Below are 23,532 nucleotides of genomic sequence, written 5' to 3' on the forward strand. Positions count from 1 at the left end.
AGCATCTGATTTATTAAACGATCACAGAAATAGACAGTTCTCTTGGATTCCACAGTTTTATTGTTATTCTTATAACAACTGCAATTTCATAATCCCAAAAATGGGAAATCATTTTTAGAAATTATTCATAATTATTCATACAATTCCTAAAAAGAGGAAATATGGAAAGAAAGTTATATCTGCAAGCATCCAGGAGATCTTAAGATTCCCTCTTAAAGGAAAGCACAGTCTGTTCAGCATCAAACATTTGTTGAAGACAGCAAAGATCTGATATCGGCATATATATATATACAGTATATATATCAGATAAACAGTAAGAGTCTTTTCGTAACGCTTCATCTGATAACATAAATATGTTTTACATATTGACAGTTGCTGTTCATATCATGTATGAAGCAATGATTCTCCGTCTTCTGTGCTTCTTTGATTCAGTCTCTCGTTATGTTGGTCGTTATGACACCTCCATCTCACTGCCGGACGCTCCGGATACTGTATTCGCCACCAAACGTTCCCGACTGCCGAAAACCTCCGCAACTGGAGACAGAACAGATTACAGTGAGCAACAAAACAAGCAACACATCAAGAAAACCCTCACGGCTTGAGCTTCATACCGGCAGCGACGTCGCTGATGTCCCACACGCGCAGCCCGTCCCTCTGTCCTCCAAACGCATAGACGAAGGGAAGATCCGGACAGCAGGAGCCGCAGAAGATCACACCCTGAGAGAGAGACAGATGGACGTTAAAGCCTGGTTTCACTCGCTCCTGCTGCTCGTATGGAGGAGATACGCTACCATTTTCATGTCTCTGGAGTGGATCAGGTTGGGTTTGTTTCCTAGAATGTCCCAGATCTTCACGTGTTTGTCCGCTGAAGACGTGACCAGACAGCCGCGGATCTGACTGCTCAAGTCCATACCTACGGCAGAGGTCAAACCGGGGTCACGTTTAATATGGTCATTGAGATATTATTGTAGTTTTTGTTAATATTTGAATTATTTTTTATTTTTTATATATTTTGGGTTTTCATTTATATTTTAGTTAAAGTTTAAAATTATTTTGTTAATTATTTATTAATTTTTATTCCAGTTTTAGTTATTTAGTACATTAAGTTAAACTAAATGAAAATAAAAAAAAGTTTGCATCAGCAACTATCTGAAATAAAATGTTTAATAAAGTAAAGGAAATATTTATTTTCAGTTAAGAAAAAATTTATTTTATTTTAAATGATAAAGTTATTAATAAAATTATTAATATTTGTTAATAAAAAATATTACAAATATTCTTATTAATATTTATATATAAATATAAAGTTATTTTTACATTTATTATTATTTTTTTTATTTTCTACATGGTTTTATAATATTTTAAATAGGTTATGTTCTGTTATTTTAATTTTAATGTTTAACTTTTTTTTCTTTTTTCTTTCATTTTTATGTTATTTTTTTAATGCATCTATGTAGTTTTTAAATTTTATTTAATTTATTTAATATTTTGTATAGATTTTATTTGAATGTGTTTACATTTTCATTTTAATGTTTTAGTAAAAAAAAAGTGTCCTTTTTAATAATAATAAAAAATATATATGCCTTCGAGTTTTTCAATTTTTAATTCAGTTTTTTAAATATTTTGAATCAGTTTAATCTTTTTATTTTCTGTTTTAATTTTAATATTTTTGCAAAAAAAAATTATTAGCTTCTATTTAAAAAAAAAAAAATATATATATATATATATATATATATATATATATATAAGTATTTTATTTCAATTATTATTTAAATTAATTTTTATTTCAAGCTAAGCAACATTTCTCATTTTAGTTTTGGAAAATAAAGAATTTCAATTTATTTCAGTCAGTGTTTATTTTATTTCATTTTATTTAAAAAAACAAAATACTGTTTTACTTTTAGTAAAATTATTATTTTAGTTATTGTAGTGAAATTGATATATTTTATTTATATTTTCTGTTTTCATTTTCATTTTAGTTAAAGTTTTAGTCATTTAGTTGCGTTTCTTTTATTTATTTTTTTAATATATCAGTTTATTTCAGGTAAGGTTAGCGATAATAACCCTGATCTGAGAGCGAATCTACAGACCTGAAACCTCTCCGTCATGAGCTCTCAGCGTGAACACGGGTTTATCCGAGCGAGCGTCTAGACAATAAATGAAGCCATCCTCTGTACTCGCCTGCAACACACATCACAGATTACTCAAGGTCAGAGTTCACAAAATAAACACACCGAACGGCTCAGCTGCTCACCAGGAAGTTGCACGGAGAGAAATGGTCCCAAATGACACGCTCCACCTGCCCGCTGAAGCGCCAGATTCGATGGCTGTCGTTCGGACTGCGGCAGTCGTACAGGATCGCTGACCTGTGACACACAACGCTCCGATTGGTCAGACGCAGTCGTGCTGCGCTCTGATTGGTCAAATCAACAGTGACATCATGACCTACTTGTCGTATGATCCACTGATGAGAGTTTGAGCCTCAAACGGGTGAAACTTCAGCGTCTGAACCTGCGATAGATAAGAGAATATGATCAGAAATATTCGATTCTGATTTCTATTTCAAATAAATGCTGTTTTTTAACTTTCTATTCATCAAAGAATCCTGAAAAGTATAAATATGAAGCAGCACAACTGTTTTCAACATCAATAATAATCAGAAATCACTTTATTAGAATGATTTCTGAAGGATCATGTGACACTGGAGTAATGATGCTGAAAATTCAGCTTTGATCACTGGAGTAAATTATACTTTACTATATATTCACATAGAAAACAGTTCATTTAAATTGTAAAAATATTTCACTATTTTTACTGTATTTTTGATCAAATAAATGCATCTTTGTTGAGCAGAAGAGACTCTTTTAGAAACGGTGGTGTGCATCATCCCTATCATCTCATCACTGAGCCGTGTGCGTTTGTACCTTATCCGTGTGTTTCTTGAGGGTCGCCGCTGGTTTTCCCTTCTCCAGATCCCACAGGATCACCGTCTCATCTGCAGACGCACTCGCTAGAACATTCCTGCACCAAAAACACTCCATCAGTCACCGATGACGGCATGAAGAAAAGCAGGCGGTGTTCGGAAACGCTCAGACGTCTCACCTGACCAATCTGTTCCAGGACAGATCCAGCACAGCATCCGAGTGGCCGTCGACGGGCTCAGCCGCCTTGGAAAAATCCCCCCAAAAATTACTCACAAACATCGGACATCACAGTGGAACATTCATAACGCTAAATTCAACACATTAATGACTAAATTCAGCATATAAATAGCATGAAATCCAATGGCAAATTATTTTTTATGGAATATCTCGGTAAATAATTTATCGGTGCACGTCATTCTTTGTTTAAATTCATGTTCCTTGAAATCTTGAATCAGAATAACTATTGCAGCATCTCTTCTCATCTCTGATGACGAGGGCGGGGCATCCTGTCACTCACATGAGATCAGCCAATAGCAAACCACAACCATCCAATCAATTCCCCACAGACAAAATCAAGCCCCGCCCTACATTTGTTCTTGTTTGTGAAGCCGTTTCACTCTGATATACATCACAATAGAGAAGAAAAGATGAGCACCTTCTTTGCTTTCTTCTTTTTCTTCTTCTTGCTGCCGAGTGAGAAGGCCGGCTCCAAACAGTCGACCACATCCAGATCCCAGACGTCAATCACAGGCGTCATGTTCCCCACGGCTGCGTAATTCCCTGGAGCAAACACATCAACAGAATCTTACCTTCTACATTTTTCAATAGCAAATCTTCCTGCAATACAAAATATTTACATATTCAAATATTCACCTTGTGCTTCCTCTGGGCTGGGGTCAAAGTTCAGCCACTCCACACACAGCGGATACGCGGGCAGCAGGATGTCATGATGCACATACAGAGAGTCTTCCTCTGAGTTATACACTGAAAACACACACACACAAACACACACTCTTCAGGGTTATTATAGTAAACTAGAACTAAAAACAAACAAAAATGTGTTACTTGAAATAAAATAAATGATAACTATAAAAACAAACTCATTGTTGCCAAAGCAACATTTTTCTTTTTCTTCTAATTTAACAACATTAATATCAAATTAATAAAATAGATTGTATTAATTAATAAAAATTTAATAAAATTAATAGAAAACTAAACAACCATTTCTTATTTCCATTTAGTTTAACTTGATTAATATTAAATTAACAAAACAAATTTTATTAATTAATAAAAATATATTTCTTATATTCATTTAGTATAACATTTTATTAAAACAATTTTAAAATTAATAAAAACTATATAAACATTTCTTATTTTCATTTAGTTTAATCTGAATAATATCAAATTAAGAAAATATATTTTATTAATTAATAAATGCTTAATAAAATGAATAAAAACTATAAACATTTCTCGTTTTCATTTATTTTAACTTGACTAAAATCAAAATAAAATTTTATTAATTAATAACTTAATATAATGCATAAAAACTATATAAACATTTTTTAATTTAGTTTAACTTGAATATTAAATTAATACAATTAATTTTGTTAAATTTTAATTTTATTAATAAAATTAAATTAAATAAAAAACTAAATAAACAAGTCTCATTTTCATTTAGTTTAGCCCGATTAATATGAAAATTGATACAATAAATTTTATTAATTACTAAAAACTTAATAAAAACTATATAAACATCTCATTTTCATTTAGTTCAACTTGATATCAAGTTAATAAAATTAATTTTGTTAATTAATAAAAAATAAAATTAATAAAACTAAAACATTTCTCATTTTCATTTAGTTTAACCTGATCAATATTAAATTAATAAAATTACTTTTTATTAAGTAATAAAAAAATAATAAAATTTGTAAAAAACAAACAAACAAAAAAACACAATTTCTCATTTTCATTTAGTTGAACTTGAATAATATCAAATTAATAAAATTAATTAACAAAAAAAAAAAAAACATTTTATAACATTTAAAAAAAACAACTTATAAAAGTAACAAAAACACACAAGAAAATTACTTATTATTAAAAAGAAAACAGAAAATAGAAAAATGAAGTCAAAATATTAAAGAAAAACTAAAACTAACCGTAAACATCCAGGTTACAGCAGTCTTTCTCTGCTCGTCCGGCCAGAATCAGGTTATCAGTGGATTTGATCTGAAAATCGTCCCGCTCGTACTGATCCTAAAAAACACAGCGCAGGTCACACACACACACACACACACACACACTTCCAGAAACCGTCCCATTCCTCAAGATAAGTGTGTTTGTGTTTCTCACTGTGTCTTTGATGGTGATGTACGGATCTTCTTCATTGGTGCCAAACACTGTCAATCCTGCCAGACTGTCTCCAAGATTTGATGCAGCTGCAGAAGAGAAGAAACGCTGAACATCCCGAGGAACTGATTTTCACCAACTCTACAGGGAACAGGGAAAGAATAACGTGTGCTCGTCACATACCGATGTCTTCTTCATCATATTTGTCTAGTCCGTACTCTGCGAGCTCATCATCCTCCTCCGGCTCATTCACATCTTTCTCCTCTTTTATTTCTTCACCATCCGTCGGAACAGCTGATGCCTCTTCACTGACCACACCTTCATCGACCTCCTCCTCCTCCTCATCATCATTGTGATCCCTGGAGAGATAACATAGAAGTTTCCTAAAATTAACAACCTGAACAAATACAAAATATATATCTTATAAACAATTTTGACTCTAAAATTGCTGGAAAATCAAAGTTGTCCTCCAAATTTGAAGTTGATATCACAATAATGGTTGTAACGTGCCGTTACCATTATCGCGGTAACGCACCGTCCAATTTCAAAACGGTTTTTAAAGGATAAGTGTTTCTGTTTTATATTATTTTCTGAAATATGTGACAATAACAGCACACTAAGTGTCCTGCTACAGGGACACTGTTAGTTGACATGCTAATTTTAGCAATATAATTATCGTTACTGTTAACCAGCTTTAAAATATAACGTATCGCGTGCATAAAACCGTGTCAGATTCAGTCCGAGCAGGTAAAACTTACTGTAACTCATCTTTAGCCTCTGATATGATGCGCTGCAGCTCTTCTTTGCTCAACTCGACCTGTGGTGATGATTTTATTCGAGTTAAAACCCAAACACGTGTGCGATGCCACAGAAACATGCAGTATAAACTCAATCACGTGACAGACTCACTTTATCAGGCGTTTCTTTAGCGACTCCTCGCTTCACCCATCCGACACAAGTTATTTGAGAGCTCATGGTTGATTTGTAGAGATTTATGGTGTTAAAACACGAGGATTCCCCGAGCTGCAGTCGTCACTGAGACGCACAGTGATGACGTCACAACAGAAATAAAATCGCTTAGAGCGAAACGTTCCAAGTCTCTGCGGAACAAAAGAGGGGCGTCTCCCAATTTTGGGGTGTTTTCTAACTGAGAGAGGTGTTTATAACGATCCAACCAAAAAAGTACGGAAGCCGGGATATGCGTTTTTTTAAAGTACGAAAGGCCATTCATTATTATTTTATTAATTTATTGTTTTCTTATGATTACAACTACTTTTTTAATGTTTAGATCCCGAGAAACAATTATGTCGAGATAATGAAAAATAAATAAAATATTGCTGCATGCTTGACTTCCGTAACAGGGAAACTATACGTTTTTCCCGAGTGCCTGCATAGATATATTTTACTATAATGCATTCATTTATTTTGAAGAGTATGAACTATTTTTACAGGACCTGTAGCTTATAGCTCGAGAGGGCGAAATATATGATTTATGCAAGTTATATTAGCCTACTCCGTTTTTTTTTTACTGCTAGTTTTTTATTTATTTTATTATTGTTATTATTATTATTATTATTATTTTGCATAAACTAGCCTACGAATTATAATGACACGGGATGTAATTTTGTCACAATGGCTATATATTTTACATAGACAAATAGTCATTTGTCTGAACTTATCCAATCGGCGTCATTTGGTTGGACATGGGGTGTAAAACTACTATATTGATAGTAAATAGTGTTTTTGAACCAGTAAATATACTGTATATTATAGTATTTACAACACTTTGTTAATTATTGCTACAGCATAGGCTGTAGTACTTTAGTTTGTACTACAGTTAACTGCGTGTATTGTAGTATAATATAGTTTAAAGAAAACATAGTACAGTATTGGGTAACGTAATTTGTTTATATTACTATAGTTGTTATATTACCACAGCAATAGCCTTACCACAACAAATTAATTCAAGTATGGTTCAAAAACACTATAGTACTTTCTATAAATTACTACGGTATTTTTTCACCTCACCTTTTATTAAGGCTAGATCCTTCTTGTGCTACAAGTCTTGTTTAATAATTGATGCTCTTCAATATGAATAACGCAGAAGAGCAGGCACGCGATCAACAGCCTATTTTATTTAAACTCTCGCATGCCAAATTTCACGTGCATAATGTAAACCTTCGTCATAAAAGCTATATAATATTATATATATTATATAATATTAAAATGACATAACCACCACTGCACTATCAACAGACAAGCAGAGAGAATACGTAGGCTAGACAGTGCTTGTGATGTAATTAACTTTAATTTGAAGTGTTTGTTTTTTATAGGCTATCAACCACAGAAACACATGACTGCCTCATATTGTATAAGTATAAGCTTTATATGCATTAATAAGACTACTGACTTACTGACCTTTTGTAAACTTAAAAAAAAAAAAAAGTGTTAACCTGAAATGATGACTCTGAAGACTTTAAACTTTATAATCATTTTTATTGACCACAGACACTGTAGCCACAACCTAACTGCAAAACTAAATCAAGTGACTGTTAAATAGAATAGCGAATGTTGGCTAATAATAGTTATCGCTAGAAGTGAGTGGAAGATTGCTTGGAGCTTTTTACAACGAGCTAGCAAGCATGTTCACACAAAAGAAACGTTAAACAACTTAAACAATACACTTGCATTTATATACGATACATATCTCTTATTGTTTTTCCGGAAATATCCCACTCGATTTGAGCAAATCAGGTAAAGAGGTTGAAAAACACCTATTCCCGTGTGATAACACCCCAAAGTTGGGAACCGCCCCTTTTGTTCCGCAGAGACCTCCTTCTCAAACGTTCCGCTTCGTCTTAAAGGGATAGTTCACCAAAAATTAAAATGACGTCATAATTTATAAGTTGTTCCAAACCTGTATGAATTTCTTTCTTGAACACAAAATAAGACATTTTGAAGAATGTCGGTAACCAAACAATTGTGGGGAACCATTGGCTTCAGTAGTATTTTTATTTTTTTTCTCCATACTATGGAAGATTCAATATTATTTTGTAATTCTAATTGATTTAAGTGTGAGTGATTCATTAGCAGACTATTTAAATGAAATGATGTAAATGATCAACATTGTATTGTATAACAATTTATTTTTTATATAAAAATGCTATTGTCAATATATGTGCAAACATACGTATATTTATAAACGTATTGTACAAAGAGGTAACAATATTTACAAACATACAGAGCATGACAGACATGTTAGCTTGGCTAAAACAATAATAATTAAAAAAAAGCTCATTTATGGCATGTAATGCTCACAGTCACATGTATGACTGACATTACGTATAAACACCATATTCATATAGTACTCCACATTTCCAAAAACATGGTTTTACCATTAAGGCACTTTCTTGTTAGTATAATTTAAAAAGCATGAAGTGCTCTGTTTATTTTATTTGATGTATAAACCTCACATAAAATCTTGATTTGCCAAAATAATACTTGATTAAATCCTTTTAAAAATATCTTTCATTGTTGTATACCAGATTAGTTCAATAAGAAGTGATAAAGATCACATACTTGTTTTCAAAATATAATACATAATACGTCAGTAACATCTGCAACAATATGCATTGCATGTATTGTCAGAAGAAAAAATGCGCTCATGTATCTCACTTGGTAAAAAGCAATTTCTGAAAATATTAAAGTACTAGTGGTTTAAAGATGTGGGCTGAATCCAGATCCACACAGAACCTGTTTTCAAGGCATATTTCACCCCACTGTGTCTGCTAAAACAAAAATGACTATGCAAACATTCTTGACCTTGTTTGTTTGAGGTTTATGACACACGGGTCTGAATACGAGGTGTGGTACAGGGATTAAGGACGGTATCTGTAAGGCTTCACAGTTTCAGGTCCAGCTCCGGCTCTTCAACCTGGTCCTGAAGCCTCTCAGCCACAGGCTTGATGAACTCCGTAAACTTTTTGATGTTGGTTTCATGCAGGATCTTCTGCGTCAGGTAACGCTCCCGTTTGATCTGTTCTTTCAGCGCTTCTGGCACATCCGGTATTATATAGGACAGCATGAACTTTGTGAAATAAACAATGTGCTGAGAGGAGGACAAAACGGCACATTTAGAACCTTAAATGTGCAAACACAGAAAATGAAAGAGTTTCATGAGGTATTCTATGGAAGTAAATTAATGCCAAATGTTTTTGAAATAAAAAGCTTGTTGAATTGCTCTAACTGAAAACAAATATGCATTACATTAGCTGTACTTGCATTTAGATGCACTGTATTTTTAAGGCTTGCATTTTTATGGGATGAAATTCAACATGGTCGTATATTTAAGCTGTGAATATTTCAATTAAAAATATTTCACACACATTTTCATTATTAAAAATTCAATAATTCATATTCACATTTCAAATTTCACTTCCAAGATATTTATTCTGTTTAAAAATACAACCTATAAAATTCAACTAGCAATTTTCAGTCCATTTTATTTCGCTTTACAAATTCGCTTCCACAAATTCAGTGGTTCAAATTCGGCAGAAAATTCAACATTTCACATCCGGGAACTGCAGGAAGAGCAGTAGAGTGCCGATGCATCATCTCTATCTGCTGTTAGTCTGCTTCACCAGCAGGTGCCGCTAGCGGCTGTTTACAAAGACGAGCAACGGCTAGTAAGTCATCATTCATTCATAAAAACGGATTTACAGAATTAGAGCAAGCATAAGTGAATATGTGATGATTATCAGGGCCAGTATAAATGCAGAAAAGCTGATAAAGACACAAAAACTGCATTTATGTTTAATTCAGTGTATTTACGCTTACTTTCCCAGTGTAGCTACAGCTTTCTGTACAGTGAACAAGATAACGTTATTGCCCGATGCTGGTGTACAGATCAAACGTTAAATCTGAGATAGACATATATTTCTCTCTGTTGTTTAGTTTCCTTAACTTTATATCGCGGCGCTGTGTTGTAATACTAGGGCTTCCCTCATCCGTCATAGGATTGCCCTGCCATCAGGACATATAAAACTCTTTTAACACAGCTTAATGGACTCGTACAGTGATATAAAAGACCAAACTCGCACCTCATTTGTGATGTAGGTTAGACTATATAGGCTCCAAGAAAGCAGATACTGGCATAAAGTTGATTTGACGCTGAACGTTTGATTATGATACTCGCAAATTTAGGGACCGTCTCTAAAGTTACGACATTCTGTATTCACGTTTCTACCTTCAATAGCATTTAAAGAGAATGACTTAGTCACAAAACCAACTGTAAATTGTTCATCTAGCTGTCAGGTATAATGCAAACCTTTTAGATTTTTGATGTTTATTATAATAAAAGGTAACACTTTATATTAAATAGTTGATATGAACGAACAATGAACTGCACTTCTACAGCACTTACTAATCTTTGTTAATGTTAATTCCAGCATTTACTAATACATTACTAAAATCAAGAGTTGTATTTGTCAACTTTAGTTAATGCACAGTGAAGTAACATGAACAATGAACTGCTGTATTTTTATTAACGTTAACAAAGATTAACAAATACAACAACAAATGTGTTGCTCATGGATAGTTCACATTAGTTAATACTTTATGAACCTTATTGTAAAGTGGTTCCAAATAAAGTGTCAAGTAATATGTAAAGATTGCTATGTATTTCACTACTGTATTGGATTATACAAAACTTAAAGCTCAATAGCATATGATGAGAATGATTTAGTCACCAAAACTACCTGTGAAGTGTTCATCTATAGTTGCCAGGTCAAAGAGTGATGCACCCTTCTCTCTCTCTCTCTCTCTCTCTCTCTCTCTCTCTCTCTCTCTCTCTCTCTCTCACACACACACACACACACACACACACACACACACACACACACATATTCAAACACACTCAACTCAAAGTACATGCACATATACTTTTCTTTTTTACACATTCATCACACAATTAGTTCTACTTAGTTAATTTTATTTCTAAATTTTATTTAAAATTTGTATAAGCAGGATAATCTATGATCAGGTAAAATAAAAAATGAACAAAGTAAAAAAAAATAGTGTGATGAACGTGTAAAAAAAAATAAATAAATAAATAGTATATATATATGCATGTACTTTGAGTGAGGTGTGTTTGAATATGTATATGTGCATGTGTGTCTACAAGAGTTTGGTAGAAGGTAGAAACGTGAATACCAAATGTCGTAACTTTAGAGACGGTCCCTAAATTTGCGAGTATCATAATCAAACGTTCAGCGTCAAATCAACTTTATGCCAGTATCTGCTTTCTTGGAGCCTATATAGTCTAACCTACATCACAAATGAGGTGCGAGTTTGGTCTTTTATATCACTGTACGAGTCCATTAAGCTGTGTTAAAAGAGTTTTTGTCCTGATGGCAGGGCAATCCTATGACGGATGAGGGAAGCCCTAGTATTACAACACAGCGCCGCGATATAAAGTTAAGGAAACTAAACAACAGAGAGAAATATATGTCTATCTCAGATTTAACGTTTGATCTGTACACCAGCATCGGGCAATAACGTTATCTTGTTCACTGTACAGAAAGCTGTAGCTACACTGGGAAAGTAAGCGTAAATACACTGAATTAAACATAAATGCAGTTTTTGTGTCTTTATCAGCTTTTCTGCATTTTTACTGGCCCTGATAATCATCACATATTCACTTATGCTTGCTCTAATTCTGTAAATCCGTTTTTATGAATGAATGATGATTTACTAGCGTTGCTTTGGTCTTCCTAAACAGCCGCTAGCGGCACCTGCTGGTGAAGAAGACTAACAGCAGATAGAGATGATGCATCGGCACTCTACTGCTCTTCCTGCAGTTCCCGGATGTGAAATGTTGAATTTTCTGCCGAATTTGAACCACTGAATTTGTGGAAGCGAATTTGTAAAGCGAAATAAAATGGACTGAAAATTGCTAGTTGAATTTTATAGGTTGTATTTTTAAACAGAATAAATATCTTGGAAGTGAAATTTGAAATGTGAATATGAATTATTGAATTTTTAATAATGAAAATGTGTGTGAAATATTTTTAATTGAAATATTCACAGCTTAAATATACGACCATGTTGAATTTCATCCCATAAAAATGCAAGCCTTAAAAATACAGTGCATCTAAATGCAAGTACAGCTAATGTAATGCATATTTGTTTTCAGTTAGAGCAATTCAACAAGCTTTTTATTTCAAAAACATTCGGCATTAATTTACTTCCATAGTATTCATTAGGCGTACTGCATCTAGTCACCTACCTCAACCACAATCATAAAAGCCAGTTTGGCAGCAATGACGTGCCAATAATATATGCTGAACTCATATTCATTATAATGACCTGGAGGATTCCTGAAATCCCGATACCTGAGAACATAATAAGAGTAAATTAACAAACCCTCACCTTAAAAACTTCACATCAATCTGACCTTAACATCTGTTGCCACCAGCCATATTATCAGACAAGCTTTTGCTCTTTTCTATGCAAGTCTATGGAAGAAATGTTTGGGTAGTTTTATATAAATGATCCAAACATACTGGTGTTACAATGCAACACAAGGTACCCCTTTCCCACTTTTCTAAACGTTTAAATAAATCTATGAAACATGCATGCAGTGTGTTAAATCATGAGTGAGCTGTCATTCACAAATATAACATGCTGTTAAAACTGGTTTTACAAGCTGACCGGCATGTTGTGATGTTGCTGAACAGGTGCGGTGTGATTTCAGGTCTAGGTTTGCTCTTTTCGCTGAAGTCTTTAACGTTGAAAACAGAGAGCGAGCTGTTGATGAAGCCCGTCATGGTGTGGTTTGATCCGTCTGAATAAGGGCTCACGGAAAACGCCCAGTAATAAACCAGCCGAGGAATCATGTCCGAAGTGAAGGCAATAATGGCAGCCTGGAGAGGAAAACACCCACAGATGCAAGCAGCGAGTGAACATGACCGAAATCACACATGTTGCAAAAACAGGGCATTGTCACAAATTTCAAAATTCGATTTCAAGTCACAAGTTTGTGATTTGATTCAATTCCAATCTTGATTCAAACAGAACTGATTCATTTGGAAATTCATCAGGTACAGTGCATGCCAAATTATGTCAAACATTTAAACAATGTAATGTCATATAATAATAATATATAATATTATATATATAATATTATAATATATAATAATAACGTGTTTTCATGACAGATTTAGTAAAGTGGAAGAGATGATGTTCACGTACCACATTAAAGAGCATCAAAACAACATTTATTGCTTGAATTTTGTAATAAAATTGACAGAATTTGAAAGCTCAGACTTATCAAAACAAAGCACAAAACCTTCTGTATTATCCTATTATTTCTATTATATTTGTGTATTTGTTTGTTTACTTTTTTTCCAAGTGAACTGAAATTAGTTTATTGTTACCACTGGTGTTCCCCAAGGCTCAGTCTTGGGCCCTGTTTTATTTATTGTTTATTTACTGCTTTATTTATTGTGTTTATATGAAGAAAGAAAGTCATGTCCATCGGTGATGGGATGAGGGTGAGTAAATGATGAGGCACTTTTAGGTGAACTATGCCTTTAAAAATCAATATTGGTTCATCAAAATGTGAATGGATTAAAATATTTTCAACTCACATTTGTGGCCACTGCTAGAATCGCCACCCCCTGTAGGATGGGCTGCCAGGCTCCAATGTCCTGGGCCTTTTCCGGAACTATCCGACGGAACTGAGTAGTGATTTTCCAGGCGTCGACACGGATTTCACACAGATTGTTGATCAGCGCCAGGAGAGGAGCCAATGGGAAAGACGCCACGAACAGAGTCACAAAACCAAACTGGATCACTGTGGGAATGTAACATTCAGGTAACAGTGTTCAGACACTCACAGCTGGTTGGATGATTTAAATGTGTGCGTTGCATCTCTCACCCATCTCCAGGTATTCATAAAACAGGCCGAGCTTTCCTAGTGGCTGGAGTTGATAGTCCTGTTCCCAGCGAGGAATCACTTTTTCTGAACCCACCTTGGTGCAATGACGAAATATCAGATTCTTCACCCACCTAGAAACACGGTTTATTAATTGCTGTGGTTTTTAATCTGCTCTATGAAAGAGTTAATAATTAGTATGGATGAATGTATGTTAACCATTCAGGGTTCAAGTTAAAATTCAAGTCTTATGATGTTAATGTTTATCATTTCTTAATATCTTCAAAATGTTATTTTATCTGAAACAAGTTGAGCTCTTCAGATAGTAGGTCTCATTCGCTGTGTGAAACTCACGGCAGCAGGACTTCCTGTATGTTGTTCCAGATGGCCTTTCCAGTCATGATGATTGACAGCTGTGTGGTCAGCTCGGTCAGACAGCCGCCAGGATCACACTGAAGGCAATATGGTTTCATGTTTCAAATGAAACAAAGACATGTACTAGACTTCACACAATGCATTTAAGCCACATGCACTGCATTCAAGGAATATAGCTGCATATCAGTTAATGCACGTTGTTATATAAAAGTCAAATTTATAAGATGAGAAGTCAAAATGATGACATTAAAAAGTCAAAATTATTGCATGTTAAATGATATGAGATGAACAGTTGAACTTATGACTCAAAAAGTCAAAACTATAACATTAAAAAGTCAAAATTATTGCATGTTAAATGATATCAGATGAAAAGTCGAAATTATTAAAAAATCTAAATGATGACACACTAAGTCAAAATTATGACTTAAAAAGTCATAACTATAACATTAAAGTTGAAATTATGATATAAAGAGTCAAAATTTTGACATTAAAAAGTCAAAATTATTGCATGCTAAATTATATGAGATGAAAAGTCGAAATTATGACTTAAAAAGTAAAAACTTTAACATTAAAAAGTCAAAATTATTGCATGTTAAATGATATGAGATGAAAAGTCGAAGTTATTAAAAAATCTATATGATGACACAGTAAGTCAAAATTATGACTTAAAAAGTCCTAACTATAACATTAAAGTTGAAATTATGATATAAAGTGTCAAAATTTTGACATTAAAAAGTCAAAACTATAACATTAAAAAGTCAAAATTATGGCATAAAAAGTAGAAATTTTGAATAAATAGTTGAAATTACGGCATGCTAAATGATAAGATGAAAAGTAAAAAAAAACTAGACAAAAGTCATGATATAAAAAGTCAACATACTGTCATAATGACAATAAGACAATTATAAGATCAAAAAGACAACATATATATTGGCTTTCTTTGTCATAATCATGATTTTTTTAACATTTTAGGTTAGAATTTATTTTAGGTCATAATTTTAGCTTAGTAATTACTATGTCATAATTACGACTTTTCATAACATAATCAGAACTTCTGATAAAAATGACCTCATCATCTCACAGAAATGTCTCACCTCCTCATTGCGGAACGCCCCAAACCAGTAGACGGGCTGTCCTGGATAGCCCACCACCTTCCCTTTGAAGAAAGCGATGTAGAAACACGACGAGTAATAGTTCACAAACTGAAAGAGGAACATCTTCAGCGTCAGGCTGTTCTCGTACTCCGTTTTGGTCCGCGGCAGCTCTGTAGCACACAGAATGAGCCACTTACGTACATGGAGGATTTACTAAACACTTTTACGAGTGAAACTGGTGACTTACCGAAATCTGTGATCCAGATGGCCACTTTTTCGTAGACGTTGTTGAGAAACATGATGATGATGAAGCTGATGATGGAGGCTGTGATGGAAGTGGCCATCTGAGGGGTGACGTACTCTTTGAACGGCTCTATCTCTTTGCTAGCAGAACGCAGCTTCGCAGAGAAAGTGAGAAACATCGCCAAGCGATACACGATCACCCCGACCACTGATGCTATAATCAACAGAATCTACACAAGATGATGCAATTAAACTCTCAATCAGCATTGACATTGAAAAGCCATGTGTAATGTGAATGCAAGTGGCCTAGTAATATTAAAGGATTGAAATTATAATATTACCCAGAATAACACAGTGCCAATGCCACATGACACTCTCATGCACTTCCCACAGGATGTGTATGGCACCTTCTCTTTATTCTGTATAAAACAAACACAAAAGCCCACTGCATAAATGTGTTTTTGTGCTTTCTGTTGAGGTCAAACACCTACAACAATGAAAACAGCCACTGCATCATGAAACTCGCACCTGCGTAACAGGGTTCACTCTTTCATGGATGCATTTGGCCTCGTACTCGGGTCGTGGCTGTTCCTCCTGCTGAAGAAACTCCACCGTGTCCCAATCGTGCTCCAGCACGGCCTGGTATCGTTTCCAGAACTCCAAAAACAGTGTCACTGTAAACAATAAAACACATTGCATACAAAAACGACAAGCTCCAAACATATTTATGCAATGTTGCATTACCAAAAAAAATTGCAACATTTTACAATAAGGTCCTATTAGTCATACGTTAACTAATGTTAATAAATGGAGCCTTATTGTAAAGTGTTGCCGAAAAAATGACTAATCATGTTGCGTGCTTTTTCTCGGCCAGAATAATCTGAGAAAATGTTGATGTAAAAGCATTGTTAATGCAATGTTGAGTAAACAAAGGGATCATGTGACCAGTGTATGACATCGCTCACCCCAAACAGACATGAAAACAGCAAACACTAATGTCCCATAGTTATCAAATACACACAGTCTCTGTGGAGCAAAACAAGCACAGAAACACATTATCAGAACAACAAACATAGAGTTTCGCAAACACCATCAGTTAAATCAGTTAAATCTTAGATCAGACACAAAATCCCCAAATCCTCCAGAGGAGACGCTGTGCAATATTTGCAATATTTTCGTAAGTTTGCAGTACTCTTGCATGACTAAAAAAACCCTTTTGGATTATTGCAGAAAATATGTGGACAACAAACATTTATGATTCTTACACATTACGTTCATCATGATAATCTTCAAAAACGAACACAACTTAAGGCCTAAATACAATCGGCAGAATATAAAATCTAAACGTAGGCTATAAACAAACTACACCACAGTCACATGACTACAATCAAAGACCGTGCACTCATATTACTTACAAATGACACAATGTGCAAAGCACAATATTGGTGTTTTGGCCTTCATCCCTTCAGCATTTTATTTGACTACTCACTTTAGAGGCCTCACAGGTGATGTTCAGCCTCCAGTACGGACAGTCATTATCACACTGCGGGCACATGACAATTTGTCCACCAATCTGAGGGTCGCACACTTCTTTGCTGTTCAAACAGAGATATAACCAGTCAAATTTAGGGGTGTAAAGGTACATGAACAGTCTTGAACAGTCACGGTTCGGTGCATACAGTCAGACGACGAATACAGTCAGAGGCATTCCACACTCCAATCCATAAGGGGGCGCACGTGGTAATGCAATGCTGTTTGCTAACCGCCACTATGTATAAATAGATATGTTTACGTGTAATCTCTCAACCAGTGTTTCAACTGCGGAAAGACATCAATAAAACATCTTGAGAATAATATCTCACGCAGCATTACAGTTACATCAGGCAAGTCATTTAGTGCCCACAGCATGTTAGTTCACTAGAGAAATGAACTCTAGAAGGAGCATTTTACTAAATATTTGTACTAATTAGCTTATATATTCATTATATTTACTTTACCTGTTAGTAATGTCTTAATTATTTAATATATATTTAAATAAATTTGTCAGTATAAAGTTATGACTGTAACTTATTATATTTCAAAAACGAATTGGAGTAGAAAAATAATTAAAAAATAATTTTATAATTAGATTTAGAATTTAATGCAAAACCTACCCAATTAAAATGTTTTTTTTTTATTTGCATGTTGATTTTTAATTCTTAAAGTAAATAGCAACTGAATTTAATAGTTTGGGCTCTGTTGTTAATTGTAACCTTTATTATTACAATAATGTGCAAGAAAGGCTCCCTGTATATAGTTTACAGCAATAGCTGAGATATTTTTTTTATCCCTAAGAAAATGTTGATTATAATTTAATTTATTTAAAGAGAGAGACACAATTTATTCAATAAACCACTGTTAAACAAAAAAAGAAGAAAAAAGAAGCAATTTTATGTTTAGTTTTCTCCCGACCGCTGCACCGAACCATCATGTTTGTGTACCGTTACACCACTAATCAAAGTATATTGTAAGTGTAAACTGTAACAGCATCATGTTATGAGAGTGCTGTACCTCCATGTGCTGCTCTCTCTGGATTTGAATCCGTATATAAAACAGCCGAGTCCGACGGCAGCAGCGAGGGACAACATGAACGTGTAGAAACCCAACCAGGCAAAATAAATGCCGATCTTCTCACCGAAATACTTCCTGAAAATACAGGCACCTGTTAACTAAACTGAACGTCTTCAGTAGCGCTGCTTTATAGCTGTTGTCTCATAATCGATGAACTTTGCATTATTATTAAACTAAACTGAAGACTCAAAACACAAACTGCATGAATGCAATAGTCTCATGACACAAACAGACGTATTCAACACACCTGATCAGGTCCAGCGGCTGCATCTTGTAGAAGCTCTTGGGATTGGCCCACTCGTTGTAAAGCAGAAATCGTTCATTGGGGCAATTGGGCTCTTTAGATTTCACATTAAATCTGCACTGTTACATAAATCACAAAAATACCAGCAAAAAGCACATTAATGATCATTTAATACTACAGTAAAGTACTCATGCATCACCTTTGTCACAAACAACAACAAGTTTTTTTTCTACTCACTACTACTATAGTATTACACTGTTAAATGTATTATTTATTGCATTTAAATATTTTTTACAATTAACTTATTTATATTTATTTATTATATTAATATATAATTATAAAATGTATAAATTTGATTATTATTATTGTATTATTTATTGATATGCATTTAAATATTTTTTATTTAATTTATTTATTTTAATAGTTTATTAATTAATTTAATCAAATTTATTTAGTTAGCTAGTATCTTGCATTTTAATTATTTATTTATTTTGACAGTTTATATATAATATATACACTATTATAGATTTTAATAATATTTTGAATGCGCTTTTTTATTTTTTCAGTTTTCTTACATTTCAGACTAATTTTATATATAATTTTAATATTTGTATAATATTTTATTAGTGTTTTTTAATATTACGATTTTGGTTTAATTTGTTTTGTTATTTTTTTTTTTTTGTGCTTAGTTTACATTTAGTTTAATTTTCATTTAGTTTATGCTTTTCATGTAATTTAAATAAAAAAATGTCACTTAAAAATATTTTAAGTAGTTTTAGTAAACTAAAATAACCCTAACTGTGACTGGGGGAAAGTATGATGATATTTTTGCCTTAAAAAGTCACTTACATCATGTAATGGATACGCATCTTTGTACACGCCTCCGTTGATCAGTTTGGAGAAGCCAAACTTCTTCATGTTTCCCTTGACATCATACGGAGCTCGGTTGAGGATGTAATACGCCTGTAATCGACGGCATATCAATAAGAGACAGCTGAAGGTAAAATGCGAGCGACTCTTAGACTTTCAACGCACCATTCTGCTCCTCATGGCCGCTGTGAAGAACTTCTCTTTGTCCTTCTCATAAAAACAGTTCAGCTGATCCTTCCTGAAGGGGGCCGTGAAGAAGTCCATCTCCTTGGCAATGACATCCTCGCTGGGGTAGAAGTACTTGGTGAAGCAGTTGTACGTTGTTGATTGTGGGGCCAGATCATTGGGCTGGATGGGCAGTTTGATATGCATGACTTCAGCATAAGAACACAGCACATCAAAAGGCACATGTACTTTCACATAGAAAAGTTTCTCATCTGTCACCTGCAAAACACAGCCAGAGAGGAAACTCTCCCATCAGCGCTACAGGAAGGTGTACGTGCCTTTGTCTAAAACAATAACATTCCTGCAGATCAGATCAACAGGTTGAGACAGGACTTGCTCTATCCTTCCTTAGAAGTCCATATTTACTGATATAATCCAGGCGTAAATGAAGCAGGAATGGACAAGAATGACAATAAAGAAAGAGGACAAGACAGGAAGTCTTATTTAAATGTGCGATTAAACAACTTACGGATTGTGTCGCCTCCAATTCCACACCAATCTCCATCAGGTTTCCTTCAAAACACTGTCTTCGTCTTTGCTAGAGAATAAATGAGGAAAAAGAGATAAAACTCACTGCTTTTGGTGTGTATGAATGAGTGGCTTGAGTTAGATGGCAGGTTTAGTGATTAAGGTTTTTAGCATGAGTGTGAATCTCACAAAATATGGGTAAAATACCACTTTTTTTGGACAAGTTTCAAGATTTTTACCCATTTAGAGATACACCCTATCTATTTTATTTTTTATTGATCATATGTTTATTTAAAAGAAGAGAAACAACACCAACACTATAAAATACAACAAAACAGTAACTATAAATACGTGCATAAGTTGCATTTTTACTTTTTTTGGCCTCATAATGTTTGGTGACAGACTTTTCTCTGATAACATATTAAGGAATTCTTCTATTATTTAGTGCACTTAAACTCCGCCTACAGTATTTTGAGTGCCACGCCCACATCTAAACATCCAATCAACAACCGATGCATAGAATGCAAGTACCTCGCATGTGTTATACTCGGATGTAGGGCTGTGACTAATGATAATTTTGGTAATTTTGATAATTTGGTAATTTTGATTAATTGAGTAATCAATATTGTTTTTGTGTTAATAAAAGTCTGAACAAACAATAAGCCCAAGCAAACAATAGCCTCAAAATCGCTTAAAATACATAATGACGAGTATCGAAATCAAGTAATTATATGGTTTTAAAGAACAACACTGTTTAAATACATAATATATATATATATGTAACATAAACAATCAACCCATGTACCCATAATATAATATGTTTTTTAAATGGTTTTAATACATTAGAAAATGGTCCAATAATCCGGTTCATGGATTCTCGTCTGTGCAATATGTGCCATTTCCGGTATTTTTACGGTTTCTCAACGTGGGAAAATTTCAATTTATTTTATTTTTTGTTTTAAATCAAGTACTGAAATTTAATCGAGGAATCGTGACAACTACTCGGATGTATGTCACAATGCAGAAGAAAAGATGTTTCATCTCAACTTGAAGAATTAATGTTATTGTTTAGGTTAAGAATCAAGAGTTTATGTTAGTCAAGAAGATTAGTAAATTAATATTGTGACCTTGACTTACTCTTCTCCTATAAACTGAGCCTTTTTTTTTGTCTGATGCATTTTTAGACTCGTCCTCGTAGACCAAAACAAAGTCAATCCTTCTCTTTCCGTCATTGAAAAACAGCGAGTCAGGGTTACCATTGAAATCAGCCTGCAAACAACAATGTCACAGGAAGTGCAAAATCATCTCCATTTAGTAATGCAAAAGTACTGAAAAGACCCTTAATAAACAGCTTTGAACTACTGAATTAATTCCGTTAAATGTATTTAACGGAAAAATATTTAGATTTGTAACATGTGTAATAAAGTTCTCCTAAAATTCTTCTAGTTGTGTCTTTATCAAGGTGGACAGAAAAGAAACAAACCCGTTCCACTTTTGGCACAACTTCACCATCTGCTCTAGATTTGTATGTTGGCACCTGTTGAACATAATCTGGGAAAAAGCATAATACAAGCTATTAAAGTAAACATTCGGCAGGTGAAACACACCTCCCTCCTGTGATCAGATATGAATCTTGCCGATAATAACTAACAAGTAATAATACATTTACATATTTAAATACTGATTTACATAATCCATTCAACGGGTATTACATAAAGCATTGAACATTATAACACTCAAACTAAATTACACAAGGCATGTGAACACTTTGGAATGCTCTGATTTAATGTTTACTCACAGTGAAGGGAAAACCCAACCAAAACAATCTAACCAGAGAGCAAAGCATAATGGGAAATATTAACTTAAAACAGATGTTGCTTCACTGGATGGAAAATACCCATAGCAACGACCAAACAGCCTGTACAAGGAAAACTCATCTGGCCCACGACTAACGCCTCCACCACACAAACTTATTCCAGCTTATGACATAAAAACTGTCCATAAACAGAGCAGCAGGGCTGACACAGAGGAAAATCTTTAGGGCTAGTGCATGTTTCAGACACGTGTATCAGTGCAATGAATGGATATCATCATACATTATTAATTCAAATACGGGGATCATTTTTAATAGCATGTTTGTGCAACAGAATCAAAAGTAGTGCAAAGGAACTGACATAACTGAGCATTATGATAGACACAAAAGACAGGCCTACATAAAACGCATGCATGCGATTAATCTTAAACAAAAGTAGCCTAATGAAGGTGAAGTGTGCAACTTGTCTTTCTGGTTAGGCCGTTTTGTTTTGCCTGGCATATGCAAATGAGCTCAAGTCACATTTTATTATGTATTCTCTGGAACTGAACGAGTTTGAGCATATTATTTATGCATTTTTTAGCTCTGAAATACGACTTCTGATCCCAGCTCACCACACCTACTGCACTGAAAAAGAAACTAAAAGTGTGTCCCTCAGCTAACAGGGAGCTTTAGATAACGTTCTCGTTAGATAAAGTTCTTAGAAATGTAGCTAACGTTCTGGCAAGGTTTTTTCGAACTTCCAGAAATGTCAATAGAACGTTCGTTCAAAGTTGGAACGTTGGGCGTACGTGTAACATTTTTTAGAACGTTACTAGTTGTTTTGGAATGTTCAGAGAATATTTAAAAGTAAGCTTCCCAAAATGTTTTTCAGAATGATAAAATGGAATGAGAATTTTTCTTAAACATTATATATAGATATATATATATATATATATATATATATATATATATATATATATATATATATATAGGCCTATACAAAAACTGATGACTTTTTTCCCTCATAACTTAAATGGAACGTTAGTGAAACGTTCTTAGAACATAATTTGTTAGCCATAAAATGTAAAATAAAATGTTAGCCAGGACTTTCTCTCTGAATCCTGCGATAAATTGACGTAAAGATGCCGAACTCACCAACTTCAGTCATTAAACACATCTCAAGGTCTCCCTCCTCTGGTTCTGAGTCCAGCTCAGGATTGTCATCTTCTGCTTCACTCATTCTTAAAACGCTTAAGAAATCAACGCAACATGTAACAGATAATAATAAGAGTCTGTACAGCACAGATGCGCTGCAGCAATACAAAGTATTGCCGTAAAAAATCACAGTGTGAAGGAACAAAGTAGTACACGAAGTTTCTCAATACCAGTCCGAACTTGTTGAG

General features: G+C 33.9%; 2 protein-coding genes across 2 annotated transcripts; both read right to left on the reverse strand.

Annotated features, from left to right (window-relative positions):
• Window positions 1–11: 11 nt before the first annotated feature.
• Window positions 12–6,341, reverse strand: pwp1 (PWP1 homolog, endonuclein). Its single transcript, XM_067390809.1, has 15 exons — window positions 6,180–6,341; window positions 6,029–6,087; window positions 5,454–5,629; window positions 5,274–5,359; window positions 5,081–5,177; window positions 3,798–3,908; window positions 3,580–3,704; window positions 3,103–3,167; window positions 2,925–3,021; window positions 2,450–2,511; window positions 2,255–2,366; window positions 2,091–2,181; window positions 792–913; window positions 612–717; window positions 12–534 (listed from the first exon to the last, which is right to left on the reverse strand). Exons 1-15 carry the CDS (start codon window positions 6,243–6,245, stop codon window positions 452–454), a joined length of 1,458 nt encoding a protein of 485 aa, XP_067246910.1. The 5' UTR covers window positions 6,246–6,341; the 3' UTR covers window positions 12–451.
• A 1,497-nt stretch (window positions 6,342–7,838) lies between these two features.
• Window positions 7,839–23,524, reverse strand: ano6 (anoctamin 6). Its single transcript, XM_067391399.1, has 20 exons — window positions 23,285–23,524; window positions 21,818–21,885; window positions 21,472–21,603; window positions 20,336–20,404; window positions 19,807–20,085; window positions 19,621–19,734; window positions 18,775–18,890; window positions 18,468–18,602; window positions 17,407–17,512; window positions 16,883–16,943; window positions 16,446–16,591; window positions 16,259–16,336; window positions 15,922–16,147; window positions 15,675–15,844; window positions 14,560–14,657; window positions 14,209–14,339; window positions 13,919–14,124; window positions 12,981–13,192; window positions 12,556–12,661; window positions 7,839–9,378 (listed from the first exon to the last, which is right to left on the reverse strand). Exons 1-20 carry the CDS (start codon window positions 23,367–23,369, stop codon window positions 9,172–9,174), a joined length of 2,745 nt encoding a protein of 914 aa, XP_067247500.1. The 5' UTR covers window positions 23,370–23,524; the 3' UTR covers window positions 7,839–9,171.
• Between the last annotated feature and the right edge of the window lie 8 nt (window positions 23,525–23,532).

The sequence above is a fragment of the Chanodichthys erythropterus genome, chromosome 8 (genome assembly GCF_024489055.1).
Source record: "Chanodichthys erythropterus isolate Z2021 chromosome 8, ASM2448905v1, whole genome shotgun sequence".
NCBI lineage: Eukaryota > Metazoa > Chordata > Actinopteri > Cypriniformes > Xenocyprididae > Chanodichthys > Chanodichthys erythropterus.

Excerpts from the sequence above, each read along its gene's own strand:
- pwp1 (XM_067390809.1), bottom strand. The coding sequence starts at position 6,245 with ATGAGCTCTCAAATAACTTGTGTCGGATGGGTGAAGCGAGGAGTCGCT. Across the intron at positions 6,088-6,179 it reads CTAAAGAAACGCCTGATAAA|GTCGAGTTGAGCAAAGAAGA; the intron begins GTGAGTCTGTCA and ends TCATCACCACAG. Across the intron at positions 3,705-3,797 it reads CAGCCCAGAGGAAGCACAAG|GGAATTACGCAGCCGTGGGG; the intron begins GTGAATATTTGA and ends TGTTTGCTCCAG.
- ano6 (XM_067391399.1), bottom strand. The coding sequence starts at position 23,369 with ATGAGTGAAGCAGAAGATGACAATCCTGAGCTGGACTCAGAACCAGAG. Across the intron at positions 16,592-16,882 it reads TGTTTTCATGTCTGTTTGGG|TGACACTGTTTTTGGAGTTC; the intron begins GTGAGCGATGTC and ends TATTGTTTACAG. Across the intron at positions 9,379-12,555 it reads CTTTTATGATTGTGGTTGAG|CACATTGTTTATTTCACAAA; the intron begins GTAGGTGACTAG and ends TCCTCCTCTCAG.